Raw genomic sequence first — 21,125 nt, 5'->3', positions numbered from 1 at the left:
CAGTTTCTCCTTTTCTACTCAAAGGCCATTTTTAACTTAAAGATGTGATTTTCTCGTGTATCAAATACAAATACCAAAATGTACAAATTTGGGTGACAGTGAGGGCTTAATTTTTCCAGACATTAATTTTGATACCTCCAGTTTCAAAGTGAGTTGACCAAGCTTCCTGCATGCCCTTTAAAAAAAAGATAACAATAATGGACATACAAAAACACACCTATTAGAGGACACTGACAATACAATTGGAGTCTTTCAAGCAATTTTAAAGGAGTAAACATGAAAGTCTCAATGCAGAAATGAGATAAACTAGCAGCTTCCCAAGAGGCTTGCTCAACTAGATAGATGTTAATGGAGCAAAGGAAAAAAGTGATTTCATTTGCTTCCAAAAGGTTGTCTGGGAACAGTTTTACGTGTTTTCTCGGTAAGAGGGAAAGTAACATATAACATTATTTGTATACTTTGACAATAAAATATACACAATGCACTGTGAAGATACATGGTTCATTTAGTGTTAATACAAGTTTACATTTACAATTTATAAATAGTTTATCAACAATACATGTGGCACGAACAAGTAAGAACGTCTTGAAAGCATATGTTATTTCTTTTTTTTTTTCTTTTTTAAACGCTGAAGGTATTCTAACCTTCATAGGGCTAAAATGACCCTCAAAATGTATCACATGGATTAAGGATTCAAATGAATCTTACAAGCTGCACTTCTCATGAGCATATTCAGATAGTTCAGATTCTACAGCCCAGAAAAAGAATCCAGGCACTCCAGGGGTAGGGGTGTCATCATCAGGATTGTTTCCCTCTGTACCGTTGAAGGTGGTTTACATATGCATTTTAACCATTACCAAAATATATCTATAAAGGTCAAAGAGAAATGTGAAAAGAACAAGTGGGATTTGGATAGGAGTGAGAAATGTTGATCTCCAAGGGAAAGTCGTTTCCAAACCCACAGTAACACATGCATTTCCTAGACTAAACTTGAAATTTTCTAATATACATTTAGCAGCTATGGCAACAGACAATAGCACTCCATTGGTAAGTCCCTTTAGTGCTCAGAGGTGCGTCTCCAAACAGTACTCCGCTGCAACACATAGGGCCGCCGTACGAAGCAGAACACAATGTAGAAAAAAAGGCGAGGAGAGCACACAGTTCATAAGTTCAATAAATTCAGCCATAAGACTGTCTTCCAATAAAGAATCTTTTATACTTCATATCAAATGAGGAATAACTATATTATTTTTCATGTCATAAAAAGGTACAAGTAGTCATTTATCTTTACAGAATAAAGAATAAAAGATTGTTTTATCTCATTTGATATGAAGAATAAAAGGGGATTATCAATTGGATGACAGCCCCATGGCTGAAATAATTGGAGTTGTGAATTGTGCGCACTGCTCTCCTAGGATCTAAATTGTAAACTTGACTGTTAAATTCGTTGTACTTATGTAGCACAATAACTCCTAAAGCATAATGTCTCTTTCCCAAGTTCTTCAAATAAAAGGTTACAAACATATAGAGCGGATGCAGGATGTTGCCATTTCAGTCTAGATATCATTCGTTTTTGTTCATTTTTTTTGGTATTGAATTCCATGCCTGGTGTCCTGGTCTTTCTATTTCTTATGTAGTTGGTCACGTCGCTGGATTAAGGCACAATTTGTGTCTCAGTATGCAAAAATAAACACTTTGTACAAATCAATTGGTTTTATACAAAAACATGTGTATGGCACAAGCAACAGGTGCTATTATGAAAATATATAAATACCCTTTTTTCTTCTGTACAAATATATTCAGAGAATTGAGCAACACCATCCCTCCCCCCGCCCTCATTAAAGCTCAACTTGCAAACATCTCCTTTAGCTAGTTGCTCTATTTTCTTCATCCAAATGCAGTTTGACTCAGATCGTTAAAATCTATGCAGTTAAAAACTGAATACCCAAATCAGATACAACTTTACACTCGAGGGCGCTACGGTGCAAGAAAACAACCACAGTGCAATTTAATGTGCAACAAATTGAATTCCAATTGTAGCTTAGTAGCACAGTTATATTCCATGAATGGCCACCCTGAGCTACTAGTACCATGTACAATTTATGGGAGAAATGTAAGCAGAGAAAATATCAGTATATCTGGTATTACTCCAACTAGATATTGAAAGAACTTAAAATCATACCGTTCTCTGGAGAGCGCAGTATCGCTTTAGTGGATAAAGAATGATACAGTGCATCTGTGGTCAATGTGAATGCACAACTGCACAGGGTGAAGAAAAAAAGAGTCTAATAAAGGGCTGTATGCGATCTCTGAGAACTGTACATGGCATGGTCACCTCCGATATTAAACTTCCTCCCTCCATAAACAATTTATATTTACAGGTGTGTACAGAAGCAGAATAAGAGGAGGGGCTCACGAAGAGTCTGTACATGGTGAGGGTGGGGGTGGGTACAAGTGGTGAGCATAGCTGCGCTCTGTGTAGGGTGACGGAGGGCAGCTTTCATAGTTTTCTTCTGCAGAAAGGTACTGGCTCCTTGGAGTGGGTGGGGGTGGCACTGGTTCAGAGTCATAGTTCAGGTCGCTGGTATAGCCTTTGGCCCCCGCCATAGTGACCCGTCGACTTGGGGTGTAGTCACTGTCACAAACATCAGTGCTGCAAGGCGTCGTGGGAGGAGCAAAATGTCTGTAGCTGTAGGGTCTGTAACTGTGTAAAAGAGCCCAAAGGCGACATTAGTGTTATAAAATACAAGTGAAATATTAACAAAAATAACATTTTTATAGGACTGGTATACCCACAGCAGAAATCAGCTATACTAAAACATTTCAGTTTGATTAAAAAGATCTACAACACGTTTCCATGTATCCAAGAGCAGCTAAGTACTGATAAAGGTGGACAAAATTTCAGGGTTATTGAAACAAAGTTAAGTTTTGAGAGTCACAATACGACAAATGTAAAAAGTGTTACAGATGACGAAAGATGTCCAGGAAGAGCAATGAACAGCATTACAATCCAGATTTTTAAATGTTTATTTCTGATGTTCAAAAACTACATCAACAAGCAATGCGAAAAGTACATCAAGTAATGTGATTAACTCCCGCAGGTAGGGAGTTGTACAGCTAATTATCTTTATGCAGACTACAGTCAATATTTTAAACTGAGCTTGAATACAAATTACATAGCATGGTTTACAGGCTGGGAACTGAAGTTAAGCAAAAGGGCCCAAGTACCAGATATGGTAACAAAGATACACTACAGCAATAAACAGCCTTCAGGCAGTTAGCTGGCAGGACCTCTTATAAATACCTTCATGGTGATAACCAACAACTAGGACAGTAACATTAAATAGGCGTGGCTAGGCTGGCCAAGTATAATTGAACCGGGCCCCAAAAATATTTCAGCCTATTGGTTGGGGGAAGTGTGGCATAGTAAGTCTCAAGGTGATTCATTACAATAGACTAAATCGGATTACCATGTTTTAAGGTGGGACTGGTTGCTCCTCTAAATGGAGGACAATTCTCTTGGCCAGCAATAGGGCTGTAGAGATAAAGCAGAGCACATTGCGCCGAGTGTGAAAGGTACACCCCAAGAACGCCAGCATGGGTGAAGGAGTTGCATTCACTTCGGTCATGGCAGATATTTGCAAGAACTCTGTGCACCAATATCTAATCATTGGACAACTCCATGCTAGAGGAATGAAATTAGCTTTAGGTGCATGACATAATATCAGCTAACATTTGAGCGCGGTCATTTTACATGTAAAGCACCTCAAGTGTACGTATTTCAAGCTTTAACTTGTGAAGGCGAAGCAGGAGAGCCTTCCATATGCCATGCTGCTTAGCTACACTGCTAACATCAGCATTAAAGGCATTCTAATACGTGCCAACAGGGCTACCTATTATTTCATTAGCTTGGAAATAGTTTATGATCTCTGTTTTTTCTTCCTCTTTAAACACTGTATTGAGGAGAGGAAGGGGCAATAATCGCCAATTAAAGGTGCAATGCCGAGATGCAGGCACCCCGACCATCAACCTATCAGGCAAGTTGTCTGCGAGTAAGTAAGGTATAAGATTGATGGACTTTACCCAAGCACATATGTCCTTTATATTTTCCCAATACTTTAGACACTCCCGAGAGCTGTGCACTGAAGACACACAAGTGCCCTCTCTAAGGGAGGGGTGTCTGATCCTCCATATATCGGCCATGCCATATTACTCCATAATATGGAGTAATGCTTGTGCGACACAGAGATGGGTGTGACTCGCAGAGTGAGAGCAGTCTATGATCTTATTAACTGCTCAATTAAAATTCCCACCCCTCAATATGGTCTGAGGTGTCAGTGCTGCCCATTTGTGCATACTTGCCATAAAAAGTCAGGCTCAGTAGTGTTGGGTACATATACATTGCTTTGGGTGGGCGGTGGATATGCCCATCATGATGGAGTTTCAAAGGGGTCAAGGGTTTAATAAGAATGGCAGTGCCCCTTGAATCAATCAATCAGGTTATACTTGTAGAGCTCGGCTTGTTACTAGGCGCTTGCAGCAGATCTCAGTCGAAGATCCAAGTACATAGGAGGAAGAATTGGCCAATGCTTTATAACGAAAAGCTTATGTACCAGTAGGAGTAGTTTTACAGCTTGAAGAATTTTCTGGATTTACATGCTGTCAGTATTTCACCATCTAGTGGTTGGGTCATCATGAATTGTCCTTTAAAGTCTCTTGCTTTTTTTAATTTAATATTTTTAGGTCGAGCGTAGCGAAGGACCTTTTGTTGGCGTGTTCGGGGGAATGTGAGACAGCGTACAGGCACGAGCCTCTGCTGTCTCCGATTTGCCTTCGAGGGCGCACACGGCGCCGTGCAGATCCCATGCCTCAGATTCACAGCCTCATTCACGCATGCGTACACAGACACACACTGCATATATATATATATATATATATATATATATATATATATATATATATATATATATATATATACCATTCCGTCGCTTCCACCTCGCTCTGGAGTTACAGCCAGCCAGGGTAAACAGCGCTCGGACACGGACCAGTCAAGTTTCATTTTCGTTTATTTAGTGCAGGTAAAGTCCATGACGTTTCGGCTCCACGAGCCTTGTTCACATGACAATGTTACTTAGCAGGTCACAACCTTTTAAAGTGCCAGCGATGATTTAATTGACGTCACGTGTAAGTGCTTAAGCAAGGACATAGAAAACATACTGTGTTGAAGTTTCTAATTACATTATAATAATGAATGACTTTGCTTGATTGAAAAAATATCAGTGAAATACCAGAACGGGAATTAAGTACATAGTGTAAAATATATATATATACACATATAAACATTGCTCATTATCCCGGGGTGCAATAACCTCGTTAAGATCATGGTGAAATACATTTTGTACTGGAGGTTGTAAACATTGATATTGTATTCTCCTAATAAGAAGAACATACCAGGAGTCCCACTGCTATAAGCTCAGGATATCTAATCCTTTCATCTAGGTTCCAAATACAATGTTGTAGTAGTGTCAATAATAAAGTGCAAATGCTTATTTCATAGATGTGCAAAATAATGCAAATAATGCAATCAAATGTGCAAATTCCGCAAAAATTAGCAAAATAGCAATTTGACCCGTTCCCAGCGTCGAACGTTCAGCGCCCAGTGCTGAACGTTCGGAGAACGAATGCTGACCGGACGGCCAACGGCAGCAATTAAAGGGTTAATGTGCAAATTCCGCAATATGTACAAAGTAGCAATATCTGGCCATAGTCCAGTTGTGTCAACCAGAAATCTACATCACTACTAATAAACGTATTTAAGAACCTGAATAAATAAACTGAGCACCCTTCCGAAAGAATACAATCAGAGTTAAATACCCATACGATGCCTATCTCCCTATGTCAAATACCGGGGGGAGTGTTAGAATACAGCCTGCCAGCCTGTAATTCATGATGTTAACACCTCAACCCTTCAGCAATCAAGACTTCAATGATTTCTATATACCTGCTTAATAATAAGAAGTGAATAAATACTACAAATAACAATTACAGACTGACTGGGATTTAGGACCCAACACAGTCCGAATATTATATACGTGTACTACAATTTAAAATTTAATTCATATAGGTAGCAGCACATTCAGATTAAAATACATTTCGACACAGGTCTCAACCCCACTAGGTTCTCACACAGTATCTCCCAGCCGGGTGATTCCTGTCATTGAGAACTGTTGCGGGGGATCCCTGTATAGTTGTGAAGCAATCCAGAATCACCCACTTAAGGCAGACATGTGTACAAGTCCTCCGTGACATTCAAGCCAACTGGTGACTTAGTATTGAGCAATAAAATATATTTAGTCTCAAGTTTTCTCTGTCTGGCATCCCTGTCTCCACCTCTCTTGCTACTCATGATCGAATCAATCACCCAGTATTTGAGGTCAGTATTATCACTTCGGTGGCATTCCCTAAAGTGGCGAGCCACCAAGTAGGTGTTGTCACCATTAGTGATAGCCCGCAGGTGTTGGAGAATGTGTATGTGGACAGCATTTTTAGTGCTGCCCACATATTTCAATGAACAGGGGCATTCCAAGATGTACACTGCGAATTCGGTCTTACATGTTAAGACCTGGGTAATAGAGTGTTGAATGTTGGTGAAACCATCCTTGTAGGTTTTCATATTTTGTCCATGGAGGCAAGCTTTACAGGTCTTACATCTGTAGAAGCCCTTATTCTCTTGTCACCAGGTAGATTTTACATAAGGTTCAGGATTGGTTACCACCAAATGGTCTCGTAGCGAGGGTGCCCTGCTGAATGTAAGGGAGACTTGTTTAGGGAGACTGTTGCCAATGATGGCATCATGTGTGACCAAGGGCCAGTGTTTATTAAGGATTTTGCTAATCTGTTGGTGTTGTTTATTATATCCCGTAATTATTCGAAAACAGTTGTTGCCCACTGGGGCATCAGCTGGTGTGTTACCTGACTTATCTTCCTGCCTACTACTGTTCTTAGTAAGTAGTTCCTCCCGGGAAAACACCATAGATTTATCCTTGGCCCTCTGTATGAGTTGACTCGAATAACCTCGCTCCAAAAAGCGGGTTCTGCTTTGATCTTGTGCCCTTTTTAAATCAATAGGGTTGCTGCAGACGCACCTTAATCGTAGCATCTCCCCATAGGGGATGCTCGATATTAAGTGTGAAGGGTGTGCACTGGCTGCGTGTAATATGGTGTTTCCAGCAGTGGCTTTTCTAAAAATCCTAGATTCCAACTGGCCATCTCTTATGTATAATTCAGTATCAAGAAAGGTTACACTGTCCTGACTTAATGTTGCCGTGAATTTTAAGTTCAATTCATTGTCATTGATATCTTCAATGAACTTCAGTGCACCCTCCTTACTCCCCCGCCAAATGACCAAAAGGTCGTCAATAAAGCGAAACCATGCAACCAAATTGTTGCGGATATTATGACGGTATTCGTGTCCCAGGACCAGCTCCTCCCAAGCTCCCATGTGTATATATATATATATATATATATATATATATATATATATATATATATATATATATATATATATATATATATATATATATATTATTCCAAAAGCCTCCGAGCTTTGAAAAACGCACTCCGTGAAGAAAAAGTTCAAACTTTTATTAGCGTTGCAGTGGCAATACGAACCCGCCATTTGTAGTCCCTGACGCGATTCGGTGCACACCTGCACCTTATTCTTAGGGAAAGGCAAGTTGTAAAGTCTGGGCTGCCTGTCGTTTGTTTTGCCTTTCCAATGCGTACACTCTCCAATGAGTAGCATGCTGGGATCGGCAGTCCACAATATCTTCCCTTCTGTGGGTCCCATTTACAACTTTGTTTTTTTCGCCATAATTTTCTTAGCATTTTACTTTTCGGCCCTCCAGTGAGCCCCAGGGTCGTGAAGCCAATGCTCAATTGTCAGATTTCCTCACGCCGGAAACAGGCTGCCTTGATTTGCAGCCTCACAGAAAGCATCTATATATATATACATACACACACACACACGCGCGCGCGCACACACATGCACGCAGCCACCCCCCACTCACCTGGCTCTTTTGTCGTGATTCCCCGTATCTCCGCCGCATAGCCTGGCCTGGGTAGCATAATTGAAACGGCACCCAACAGCCATGCGCCGAAACCGAGTGTAAGCGGACGCCGCGTCCCAGCGCACCCCTTGCCTTTAGCAGCCGCCTCTGCTGACCCGGAAACGCTCCAGTCGCCTCCGGTAACCGGATGTATTACATTCTGCTCCTTGTTTTTTTTTGCGGCCGCCAATGCTTTTCTTGTTGCCACTTTGGTGCTGAAGGTAGACAGGAGGTGGCACGCGTGGACAGGAGATGTGCACTCCGTACGCGTGCACATCTCTTGTCCCGGAGGCTGGTGTTAACCAGCGCACACATCGCGCGTTTTTCACTTTCTCTCCCTCTCCCCCCGCTGTCGGCTCCACTGAGACAGCTAGTCTTACATGCAACGCATGTAAACACTGGCAAGAAAACTCCCGATTAGAGATTGATCTTTCCCTGAAGTGAGCAAAGTCTATCGGACTGGCCTTTGTATACAATGCAGTGGAACTTTCAATATAGCTAGACCACGGTAACAACTGACTAACTTCTTCACAGCAATAACATAAGAGAACAGCATGTGTTCTGTAGTGAACAGACGCAGTTTATTTCATTTTAAACCTGACTTACTGCATGTTTACTTAGCCGATGGGGTTCAGAAGAGGCCTCTCACAGTTCTCTGTTGGTTTCGTTTTGAGTCACCCTGTTGACGAGCACAGCGTCGGAGCACAGGTAAAGTCCGCGCTATATAATGTTTTTTTAGGTCGAGCTACAGGTCGCTAGTAGCACCCACCTTGTTTATCTTTTTACTGTTTGCAAAACCTTAAGAGAGTTCGGAGGAATATATGAGGCTTGTGTGTCTGAGAGACAGGCATATGGGTGTTGTATTCAGAACCTCAGAATGTTTGTGGCAGGGAGGTGGGATTTGTGTGAGGTGGGCGCCTTTGTGACAGAATTCGCATGGGAGCGGTCTCACCCGTGAGGGGTGTCTGGTGGAGTGTTCGCGGACCTCTCAGAGCGGTTACGTCCGAGATGGTGTCTGTGTGATAGGCGACGTCCGGGGCTCCCTAGAAGATGGGAATGCATCTGTTCCGGGCTAGTGGATCCTTCCAGATTTTCCACATGTGTCTAGATAAACAGATCGTTGGTTGGCCGTAAATGTAGTGATGGCCATTCAATTGTGAAGTCACGTTTTCCTTGAAACAAATACATGTTTGAGATTTTTCCTCCTTTTTTATCGACACTGGGTTTGTTTTTAGCCAGCATATTCAGTCAGCTCTCGTTTGTAGGTAAAAAAATCCCCTTGGCATCCTTATTGTTCCACGATATAACAATGCATAATTTTCTTTACTTACCCTTATCCTCAGGAAATTGGTTGCTGCGCGTAATTCAACACCATTCAAAATTCTGATTGTTTTAAGTCAAACCATATTAGTCAGGAAGCTCTTTAATTAAGCAATGCTTCCTCAGTACGGCTGTTTTTACTCTGACATGTAAACTTGCATTTTTTCCAACTTTTTTGCACAGTCATACGTTTTATTTTTTCACTTTTAATTTGTCTCTTCCATTACTGGTGTGAAAGGTCAGCTTGCTGCCCTAATACAGAAACTTTGCTAAATTATGCTTAAAGGTGTGAATGTTGTTTTCAATAGCGGCAATTTGACCTGAAGGTTTCCGAGAGCTTTACAAGAGCACCACTTGCTTTACAGACAGACACATTCATTTTGATCGTTTTGTTTGCACAGGGAGAATAAGTGATTTGCCCAGAATCCCAGGATATAGAGCGTCCCTGTCGATACTCAAGCCCAGGTCCCCTGCGTCGAGGTCGACCGCTCTACCAGTTAGACCACAGGGTTACCCTTGTCAGTTTTTGTCATGTTTCACCCTTTCTTTGCTGGTTGTTGCCTACATACTAATAATGATTTAGTGACAAATAACGTTGAGCCTAACTGCTGTCAACGCTGTGTTAATAAATTTGCAAATAGCTAAGCTTCTCCCTTTTTATTGAATCTTTTGGATAGACTTTTCATCCATGAGCAAATTGTTACTGGATAACGGCCATTTTCGTGTCTCCTATGTCTTTGCACATGGCCATGTTTGCCCGTATTAATTGTATAGTTGTTACTTATTTGAGTGCTGCTTCTCTAGTGCTGTTTCTGCATAGTGTTTTGAAACGAGTGTAAAGAGGTAGTAGGCACTATATAATAAGATTTTGACGTCACTACTAGTCAGGTGTACACCACAGTGCCTGCACTGGCCTGAGGGCGGCGTGCGGTCGTGACTGCCTGACCTCCCAGAGCGCCAAGAAATTGCCCTACCTCGCGCAGCGCCAAGAGGCTGCCCTAACTCGCGCAGCGCCAAGAGGCTGCCCTAACTCGCGCAGCGCCAAGAGGCTGCCCTAACTCGCGCAGCGCCAAGAGGCTGCCCTAACTCGCGCAGCGCCAAGAGGCTGCCCTAACTCGCGCAGCGCCAAGAAGCTGCCCTAACTCGCGCAGCGCCAAGAGGCTGCCCGCGGCTATTGGCTCGCAGATACAGCACACAGTGCCAAGAGGTGTGGCAAATGAAGGTGGAGACCCGCAAGGCACTGCAACAAGGGCTGCCCGCAATCCTCTAGACGCAGAAGGGACCCTGTGAATCGGGTAAGGTGTGAAAGCAACACCAGCTTATTTCATCACTGGGCCTTAACTGAAATCTGCTGTTACTATTTTTGCCAAATGTAAATACTTATAACTGGGGACAAGTGGGTCCTTTGCAATGCAATAGGTCTCGCATTTGTGAGAGTTTCAGCTATTGGCATTGTAAATGACAATGCGTTTTATTTAAATGTTCGTTTTAAGCATAAATAAAAGGCAGTATCATTTACAATACCAATAGCTTAAACTCTAGCAAATTATTGCATTTCTTTTGCCACGCGAGTTTAAGCTATTGGCATTGTAAATAACAATGCCTTATAATTTTGTTTCAAAAACAAAAACATAAATAAAAGGCATTGTCGTTTACAATGTCAATAGCTCAAACTTGTGTAACTGCGAGACCTATTGCATTGCAAATGCTTGTTATTCCAATGGGACCCTTTGTAACAGGGGAGTCCTTGGCTGCGTGAGCGAAGGATATGAAGAATTGTTCCTCCTTTCCGATCGTCTTTTGTAGACAGAACCTCTTCCATCCAACTTATGTAGTGCCCTTTCGGCTTGTATTTTAGGCTGTTCTAAAAATAAAAAAGGCTGGTAACTGTATGGTCAAGTTCACATGCTACCTTGCTCCACCTTTCGTATGAACTTAGGGTTTGTCCTCCTTACCAATTACCTCTTATAAGAGATTTGATGGCAATTAGGAAGCCTGTCTTTAGGGTTCGGAAATCTAGCTGTGCACTGGCTCAAACGGTGATTTCATCAATCGTGTTAATATTACAGTGAGATTTCACATAAACATTGGTGTACTTAGTGGGGAAAGTTTCTTTGCTCTCTCTCTAGGAATCTTTTTTTACAACTGGAGTGGTGAAAAAACTCTTCCCAGCCACTCCCCTGGAGAAAGGCCGCCAGGTGAACCTTCAGCGAGGCATAGGAGAGTTACTTATCCAATGGTGAATGCGGTATGTGATAATTGAGGAGTCACGTTACCAGGTTCCAACATCATCTTTCTCATTGCATCAATGTATAAATCTATTCTACCTCCTGGTGTAACATTTCTTTCTTGTAGTAGGACGCATTGCTGCCTTAATTATTTGCATTTACCTTGTCGGTCGGTTCAGATATCCAATATTTACGTCTTCAGGAGACATGCATCCTGGCTCATGGAAACTGGTTCCAGATGGCATAACTGTCCCCCTTGCATTGCCAACAGGTTTTCTTGAGCAGGAAGCTTTATGACTTGCCCATGCAACATTTCCAGTAGATCTGAGAACCATGTTTGTATGGGCCACTGCAGGGAAATGATAATTAGCATCAATAGTTCCTCGTTGCACCTATGTATTACAAGTGGTATTAGAGGCACCGGTGGAAAAGCGTAGGCAAATGTCCCTGACCAGTTTATGGATAGGACATTCCCTAGGGATCTTGGGTGGTAAAATCTGGATGAAAAGTTTGAATTTTGGCGTTTTGTGGGTTGTAACCAAATCCAACTGCAGCGTGCCCCACCGGTAGAAAATGTTGTTTACTACTACTACTTTTAACTCCTATTTGTGCGTTGCATTTCTGCTGTTCTGCTTAGCTTGTCCGCTTCTGTGTGGCGTTCTCCCCAGTAGCAAGATTATTTTCTCGATTGCCCATTTCCATACGTCTTAGGCTGGTTTGGACAATACGAGCGATCTTGTCCCCCTTGTTTGTTGAGGTAGAACATAGTTGTTGCGTAGTCCGTTTGAACTAATACTGTCCTGCTGTTGAGATACTTTTGGAAGGCTTTCAGGACTAGGAAAACAGTCTGAAGTTACAGCATATTCATGTGCTGTACTTCATAAAAAGCCCCCTAACGTTTTGGATTAGCTTGTGAGCGCCCCATCCTGTGTGGGATCCATCTGTTGTAAAAAAATGTCTTGAAAATATTTTTCTACTTTGATGTTGCTCGAGCTCCACCACTTCATCTCTCTGTACTTGTGCTGTATGAACCGCAAAATCATCCAACTGTCTGCTGCTTCTGACCACTGTTGTAGACACTTCAAAAGTGGTCTTGTGTAGTCTCGCCTGTGCTAATAATTACATGAAATCATCATGCCCAACATTTCTCCAATGGTCATCCCAGACATTGCCACTTCTAGTAGAGGTGAGTTTGGTGCATTATTGCCTGCACTCTTTTAGCCACAGGGAAAGGGTGTCCACCTCACCATGCAGGTGTTCTTTTCCTCTGTTCTATGCCCCCTCGAAAGGTTCATCTATACTGCAAAGTCCCTAAGGCTTTTCCAGAGACTTTTTTTCATGCGCTGTAGAGCCTCATACACGGATTCCTCAAAAGGAGTTTCCTGTAAAGGACATATTGATAATGGAAGATTGTACTTTCTGTCTGAACCTAGATACTCTTAACACGGCATGGCAGCCCAAGGTTGTGGTAGTATATAATTGCCCACTGGCTGCATCAGCAGCATCCAGAACAGATTTGGAGCAGGTATTGGCAATTTTATTGGCTTCCTGGACCAAGGTATTGTCTCTTACTCAACCCTGCATGTATGTGCTGCACGGGGTCCTTTACTCATCCCATTCTTAGTAGGCGTAATCATTAAGAAGCGCTTAGAATTTGCACCACATCACTGCTGACCCCTCCATCTTTCTCCCTACCATGCCCACCCTTTTGGTCTCTTTATCAGCGGCAGACCTGTTGTGGCTGGTGTATTGGTTCTTTGGAAGGTGGTTGCCACAATAGGACAGTCCTGTGGTACATTTCCCTGGATGTCAGGAGAGACTCAGAGAACCTAGACTTCCTTTCCACCCTTAAAGTGCAGGTTTTTGTTACTGCTGGTTCTCAGAATGCTTCCTTGCCCTGGTTAAGGACACTGGGTAGCACTAGGAGGAACTGATACCTTATTTGGTCGGTTAGCAGTGTTTCAAGCAGAAAGGATGATTCCACTTGTTCTGCCTCCAATTGCTCCCCATAAGTGTTAGCTGCTCTCTTTATAATCACACTGTATGCGGTGATGTCATCTGGGGGATGGGAGCCTAACTCATCTTCTGGTGAGTCTGTACATGTCCTGCTAATCCTCTGCTGACTTCACTGCTTGGGAAGGGTCATTTTCGACAAACTCTTCCCCTTCTTCGTAAAGTAAAAGGTCTTCCTCGGTCTCGACGTGCAGTTCAGGTTTGAGTGGTAGTTTCAGCTCAGCAGGCGCCTGCTTTGGTGTTGCTTCTTGATTTGGGACCGGAGAGTAATCATATATGTTTTCAGAGAATATTTGAATGCTTTCTTTTTGCGCACAAGTGTTTTCATTTCAGCCATGAGGCGCCTTCTCTTTTTCTCACCATTGAGCGATCTTTCTTTGGTGTTGAATATTTCACTTCTTTTTTTTCCAGCATGAAGCCATTGTTCCCTCAAGTCTTGTCCCTCCTATGCTCGCGGTCCTATTTCAAAGTCGAAGGTGGTTGTGAGAATATATGTCTCCAGAAGTATATTTTTATTTGGATTCATGTGGTTCTTTCGACTAATGTCTGCCCTCTTCTACCAAAACCTTTGACATCATTAACTTTGCATGTTTAGAGCCCAATATTCTCTGCTCGACTGCTGTTTGCCACTGTGGTGTTCCCTTTCATTTTCCTGTGGTGTTACCTTTCATTGTCCTTTGGTGGCCCCATCCAGGAGTGATACATCTGTCAATAATGTGAGATCTGGTTGGAGGCAGGTCTGCCGCTGACCCAATCGTCGTTTGTTAACCACACAGCAGATCTTTTGCAAATTCCTCCAAGATCTGGACCATGTCTGAGAGATTTCCCTGATGCTGCACCCACTGGAATTTCAGGTCCTACTGCAGGGCCAGCATACGCCAATGGGCATGCGTCACCAGCAGGATGCAGGAGGCCATGACGCCCAGGATCCTCCGATTCAGTCTCACTGAAATCCTGTATAGAGATTAAAACATCGCATCATAGCCTGAATATCCTGGACTCGCCATTCGGGAAGATAGGTCAGAAACTGAACGGTGTCCAGAACAGCTCCAATGAAAGGGAGTGTCTTAAAGGGAGGCAGGTGTGACTTCGGCAAGTTGATAGTGAACCCCAGTGAAAGCAGGAGGTCGGCCGTAGTCTTGAGGTGGGAGACGACAACCTGGGGCAAGCCTCCCTTGAACAGCCAGTCATCAAGATAGGGGACGACTGGAACCCCCTGATCTCCAAAGATGAGATGCAACTACCGCCATGAACCTTGGTGAACACCCGAGGGACGCTGGGGAGGCAAAAGGGGAGCATAGCGAACTGAAGGTACTCATGGCCCACCGTAAACAGCAGGTTATGCCTGGGGGCAGGCAGGATGGGAATATGGAAATAAAGCAATTCCAATTTTACAATCCAGTCTCCTGGGTCCAGGACAGATAGGACCTGAGCTAGCGGGAGCAATTTGAACTTCTTTTTGAGGAAGAAGTTGAGAGAGAAGCTTAGGATAGGACAAAGGCCTCCATCCTTTTTGGGCACCAGAAAGTAGCGAGAATAACAACTACAACCTATTTCTGGCGTCTGCACTCTTCCCATGGCTCCACTGGCCAAAAGAGCAGTCACTTCCTGTAGGAGAAGAGATATGAGTTCCTCTATCAGCCTGTCGTAAGTAGGTGGCATGGAGGGAGGGAGTAGCCCTTTCGAACAATCTGCAAAACCCACCTGTCCGATGTTTTGAACTTCATTGGAGGTCGGACTGCATTGCAGTCTGCAGTAAATGCACAGTCATGTGCCTCTTTCGGCCATTCATTGAAGTTAAAAGGGAGAGGGATTGTGGTGAGGTACAGGGTTTGTCGGAGAAGGCAGCGAGAAAATAGTTTTTATCAGGAATGGCAGGTACGTGGCACTTAGGGAATTAAATTTACATAATCGAAGGAATAAGTGCGGCCCTTTTTACGGAATGTTGAATATTTTGAGAAAATTCATTGTAGGTGTTTCACCGCTAGTAGAAAAGTGAAGAAACATGGGCGTAACCACATATGTTCTCCGTTAAGGTCAATGGGTGAAAAGATAAATAAGTTGTTTTCTACCTAAAGTATATTGTTGTAAAATCATATGAGAAATATACAAGACGAGAGCTGCATGGGTAAAATAAATATCTGGTAGAAGGGGGTTGCATACCACAATACAAGGGAAGAAGGGAAGTCAACGAGTATGGGTTTGAAGCATAGGCTGGGTCGGTTGGTTTACTTATCATAGGGCGAAGTTTTGAGATGTTGTGATTACCTCTCCACAGAACACACTATATAAACGTTGTCGTACAAGGTTTGAGATTGAGAAATGTGAAAGTTGGTGTAAACAGTCTGCTAATTGTGTTGTTTTACGATTATTTACAGTGACCCCCGAAGAAGGGCGTGAAGCCCGAAATGCATTGGGTTATTTTATTTGAATAAATACTGCCTGAAATGAATTCACGTTTCAATCATGTTCTTGGAAAAAGTCCAGAGTGACACCATTTGAGCAGTAGAAACTTGGAAATAACGTTATAATGGTTAAAAAAAGGATGGCCGAAAGTGGCACATGGCTGTGCATTTACTGCGGACTGCAATGCTGTCCGACCGCCAATGATGTTAGTACCTCAGTGCTTCTTGGGCACGGCACTACAGCAAATTGCACGCATACAAGGATAAACATTGGATAAATATTGTTAAAATTGAAGGAACATGGTGTGCGCCCTGCTCTCTTTTAAAGCGATGTTATGAACTGCCAGCAGGGCAGGTTATGGCGAATCCTGCCATCCACTTAGCGCCTGTGATGGTAAATGGGTAGACTAGGAAGGTTTGGAGGCTGCAGCTTGTTTCAGGTAATTACTGCTGTTACTGCGCTCTGCGCGCGACAGATAGCGCTTCAGGAAAGATACTTAGTGTGTTGTATTTCAAATTTTAAATTATCCTGTTTTAGCATTTTCGTTTTTTTACTTTCATTCCCCCTGCTTTTAGCCCTGACATCTCCGCATACTTTCACTATAATTGGATGCCCACTGCTTCTTTGGCGGGTCCCCTCCCTCGTATTTCTTAACTTGCGGCCATCTTGGGGGTGAAAACGGGGCGCCTGGAGGCGCCATCGATGGTCCTGGTCTAGTGTCCAGAAGGACTCACGAGACCTCTATTTAAGATGGCCCTGCAGACACGCAGCGGTAGCGGGCAGTGGGAGCGCCGGTCGCGCGCCGGAGTCGCGCCTGAGTCCAGCCCGTCTGCGCCCGTCCATGCCTGGACGGGCACAGGGGCCAGACCCTCTGCATCAAAATTGGACCTGTCCCGCCTCCCTACCACCGCCTACACTTACACTGGTGAGGAACTGATATCGATGAGGCAATCTCTTTGCATTAATTGTACTCTGTGTAATTTACCCACACAATTTTAAATGTCCGTGCTGCGCCTTTTCTATGGGGAAAAAGAGCAAATGCAAGGCTATGAAACACATTTATAAACGTGGTAGGTTGAGAGGCAGTAAAACTGCAATGACTCACCCTCCACTACAATTCTGGAATATTAATTGCAGGTCCCTTCCCAAGCTCAAGCATAATATTTATGATTTTCTTGTTGATGAGAAGCCGGATGCTGTGTTTCTCACCGAGACCTGGCTCCATGAGAGTTCCGGGCCAGATGTTGCAACTGCTATTCCCTATGACTATGTCATGTTGAGGAAGGACAGGAACATCGGTAAAGGGGGAGGTATTGCAATAATTTTTAAATATATGTATACCTGCAAGCTTGAAGATCTTCCCTTACAAGGATGTGAAGCTGCTCTTTTTAAGCTTGCGATTAACCCCCAATTCACTATGACAGGTCTCTTGGTTTATCGGCCCCCTGGTAATGGAAATTCCTGGGTGTCTTCTCTAGTTGAAACACTAGCCCCTCTGCTCTTAAGGGCAGCTAACTTCACCATTTTTGGTGATTTAAATCTTCACCTTGAAGATTCTTCCTGCATTTCTAGTTAACATCTTATTTCTGACCTTGAGGTTTTTAATATTCTGCTGTGTAACTCAGGTCCCACTCACTCTGCTGGTCATTTGCTGGATCCAATCTTTTCTAATCTTCAATTTGACTGTGCACAGAGTGCTCGTCCATTGGAGTGGTCAGATAACTATGCGGTTCACTTCTCCTTACCTCGCAATAAAATCAAGGCCGGGGTCAGAATCGGAAAGGATGGGCATGTACGCCGGTGGGGCAAGCTTGATGTAACAAAGTTTAACCAACACCTATCGGGGACTCTTCCAGATACTGATTTGCCCGCCACTGAGTTAAATACCATGGTACTTCAATGGCTAAATAATGCGGTGGATACTCTGCTTCCTTTGACATCCAAGCGCTCCGGGTCTCATCGTCCACCCGTGCCATGGTTCTCTGATGATCTGAAACTTCTGCGGGCAAAATGTAAGGCCCTTGAAAGGAAGTGGAGACGTACATATTCTGTCTCCCGGAAAGTGGCCTACAAAGAGGCCTTAAAAGGATACCATAAGCAATGTAAAACTGCGAGAGCGTCTTATACTGTGAATATGGTGACGCACACACAGTATAGTTCTCGCGTCCACTTCTCTGTAGTCAAGAAATTGACCGGAGCAGATACTACCCCAGCTCCCCCTGCATTAGAGGAGGCTCAATGTTAAGCTTTGGCTGAGTTTTTCATTGCAAAGGTTGAACGCATCTATGCCTCGCTAGGTTCTCCTTCTGTGGTGGAGGAATTCCAGACAGAATCTACATTGCCAGTGGAATGCTCCTTCGCCACAGTGAAGCTCACGGAATGGCAACTGCTAGATGATGTCTCTTTCCTCTCCTGTTTGAACAGTGTAAGATCGGGCTCTCCTCGTGACCCATTACCTGTTACAATTCTGAAGCTACTGGATTCCAATTCCCATCAGGTACTTATGAAACTGCTAAATGCTTCTTTAATTGAATCTTATGTACCCCAGGACTGGAAACATGCGATGGTGGTGCCCCTTTTAAAGAAGGCAGGTGCGGATGTTTCCACCTTGTCTAATTTTAGACCTATCTCGTTGCTGCCCATTCTATCGAAGATTCTGGAAAGACACATTACCACTCCGTTAAATCATCTTGTGGAGAGTTCGGGATTTCTGCACCCATCCCAGTCCGGCTTTCGAGCTCATCACTCGACCGAGACTGCTTTACTTGGAGTTACAGAAAGTCTGCGACACGGTATCGATCGTGGGGAAACATCTGCACTCATCCTGTTGGATTTGAGCGCCGCGTTCGATACCGTGTCCCACTCCATTCTTTTAAATTCTCTCCGGTCCCTAGGAGTGGCAGGCTCGGCACTAGCCTGGATTGCCTCCTTTCTTAGTGAGCGTACTTTCCAGGTCTTTTCAGCAACAGCAGCATCTGCCATCTGTCCATCGGCGCATGGCGTCCCCCAGGGGTCTATACTCAGCCCTCTACTGTTTAACATCTATATCAAACCCCTGGCTACTATCGTGGAAGATGCGGGGTTGACGCTATTTTCCTACGCTGATGACAAAATAGTCTTCTCCCTATCAGTCAAAGACGGGAACAACCCCTCTGCTTTGAGGCTCGGTTTATCTCTTGTAGCAGAGTGGATGCAGAGGAATTGTCTTAAGCTAAACAGGGAGAAGACGGAAGTGGTGATATTGGGCAAGAATAAAGACCTCTGGGGCCCCCAGCATTGGCCTAGTGATATGGGGCCGCTCCCACAACCAGCGGCGGTAGTTCGCAATCTTGGATTCCTTGTAGATGAAAAACTATCCATGAGACAGCAGGCTACAAAAGGTGGCCGCCACCTGTTTTGTTACAAGATGGCTCCAGAAAATTTTATGGATGCTGCCCATACCTTCCCAGAGAACTGTTGTCCAGGCGTTGGTCGTTTCCCGCCTGGATTACGGTAATGTTCTCTATCTCGGAGCTGACGTAGCAACAACCAAAATTCTTCAAGTGGTGCAAAATGCATCTGCCCGTCTCCTCCGTAATGTCCCAAGAAGAACTTCTGCTGCCCACGCCTTGCGCGATCTCCACTGGCACAGAGTTCTGAGGTGCATTAAATTTAAAGCCTTGTGCTATCTGTTTAAGATCAGGCAAGGCTCGGTGCCTAAATATTTGCAGAATTTGGTGCAACCCTATAAACCTCACCGTATTCTGAGATCATCCAAGAATGGTGATTTCATTCCACTGAATCCGCACTCCTTGGGGTGACGGAGAGGCTTCGGCACGGTATCGATCGCGGGGAGACCTTTGCACTCATCCTTTTGGATTTGAGTGCAGCGTTCGATATCGTGTCTCATTCCATCCTTCTTGACTCTTTCCGCTCCCTTGGTGTTGCTGGATCTGCGCTGGCCTGGATTGCCTTCTTTTTAAGCGGACGCACCTTTCAGGTATTTTCGACAGAAGCTGAATCTACTGTCTACTCATCAGCATACAGCATACCCCAGGGGTCGATTCTCAGTCCTTTGCTGTTTAATATCTATATCAGACCCCTTGCCACCATCGTGGAGGACGCCGGCCTAACAATCTATTCGTATGCTGACGACACGCAGATAGTGTTCTCTCTCTCTAGCAGTGAGGGCCACGAGGTCTCTGCTTTGAAGTCTGGCCTATCACGCGTTGCTGCCTGGATGCACGACCATCTGCTCAAGCTCAACGGTGATAAGACCGAGGTTGTTATTTTGGCCAAAAATAAAGATCTGTGGGGCCCTCGACATTGGCCCTGCGACATGGGTCCTTTGCCGAATCCTACCCCCGTAGCCCGCAACCTCGGCTTTCTTATTGACGATAAGCTCTCAATGAGACAGCAGGTAACAAAGGTCGCTGCAATCTGTTTCTCCATCTTAAGATGGTTGCATAAGATCTTATGGATGTTACCTTGCTCTACTCGGAGAACTGTCGTCCAGGCTCTTGTGATCTCCCGCATCGACTATGGGAATGTGCTTTATCTTGGGGCCGATAAGGCCACAATAAACAAACTCCAGGTGGTGCAAAACTCATCAGCTCGTTTATTGTGTAATGTACCCCGGAGATCTTCTGCAGCCAATTTAAAACCTTATGTCTTCTTTTCAAAATTCGGCAGGGCTCTGCTCCTAAATACCTGCAGAACCTGGTTCAAGTCTATGAGCCTGGTCGTACTTTAAGATCCTCCACCAGTGGCAATCTCTTGGTCCCTAGAATTAAATTGGCCAAAATGGGCGGCCGCTCGTTTTCCTATCTTGGTCCAAGGATGTGGAATGCTCTTCCGCCAGCTCTGAAAGCCGAGACTGATCTCCTCTCATTTCGAAAAAAATTAAAGACTCTTTTGTTTAATTGATCCTTCTGCACTGTCTGTTCTGTTTGGGCTTTTTGCTTGCTTTCTTCTCTTGTCTGTCCCTGGCGCCGGGAAACCCATTGAGGGTAGCTGTGCGCAATACAAGTTTAGATAAATAAATAAATAAATTCTAAGGTTCAAGCTTGTA

The 21,125-nt window shown here is 43.9% G+C and overlaps 1 protein-coding gene across 1 annotated transcript in view; it reads right to left on the bottom strand.

The window, feature by feature from the left end:
• Positions 1-601: 601 nt before the first annotated feature.
• The window catches only part of LRP6 (LDL receptor related protein 6), a 1,045,411-nt gene continuing 1,024,887 nt past the window's right edge, over positions 602-21,125 (bottom strand). Inside the window, exon 23 of the mRNA XM_086952928.1 lies at positions 602-2,704. Within this exon, the coding sequence (XP_086809054.1) occupies positions 2,413-2,704 (292 nt within the window). The 3' untranslated portion in view covers positions 602-2,412. The remainder of the gene's footprint in view (positions 2,705-21,125) is intronic.

This window comes from Lissotriton vulgaris, chromosome 1_2 (assembly GCF_964263255.1).
Source record: "Lissotriton vulgaris chromosome 1_2, aLisVul1.2, whole genome shotgun sequence".
NCBI classification, from domain to species: domain Eukaryota; kingdom Metazoa; phylum Chordata; class Amphibia; order Caudata; family Salamandridae; genus Lissotriton; species Lissotriton vulgaris.
The sequence above is the reverse complement of the archived record's forward strand: the minus strand, read 5'-3'. Positions and strand labels throughout refer to the sequence as shown.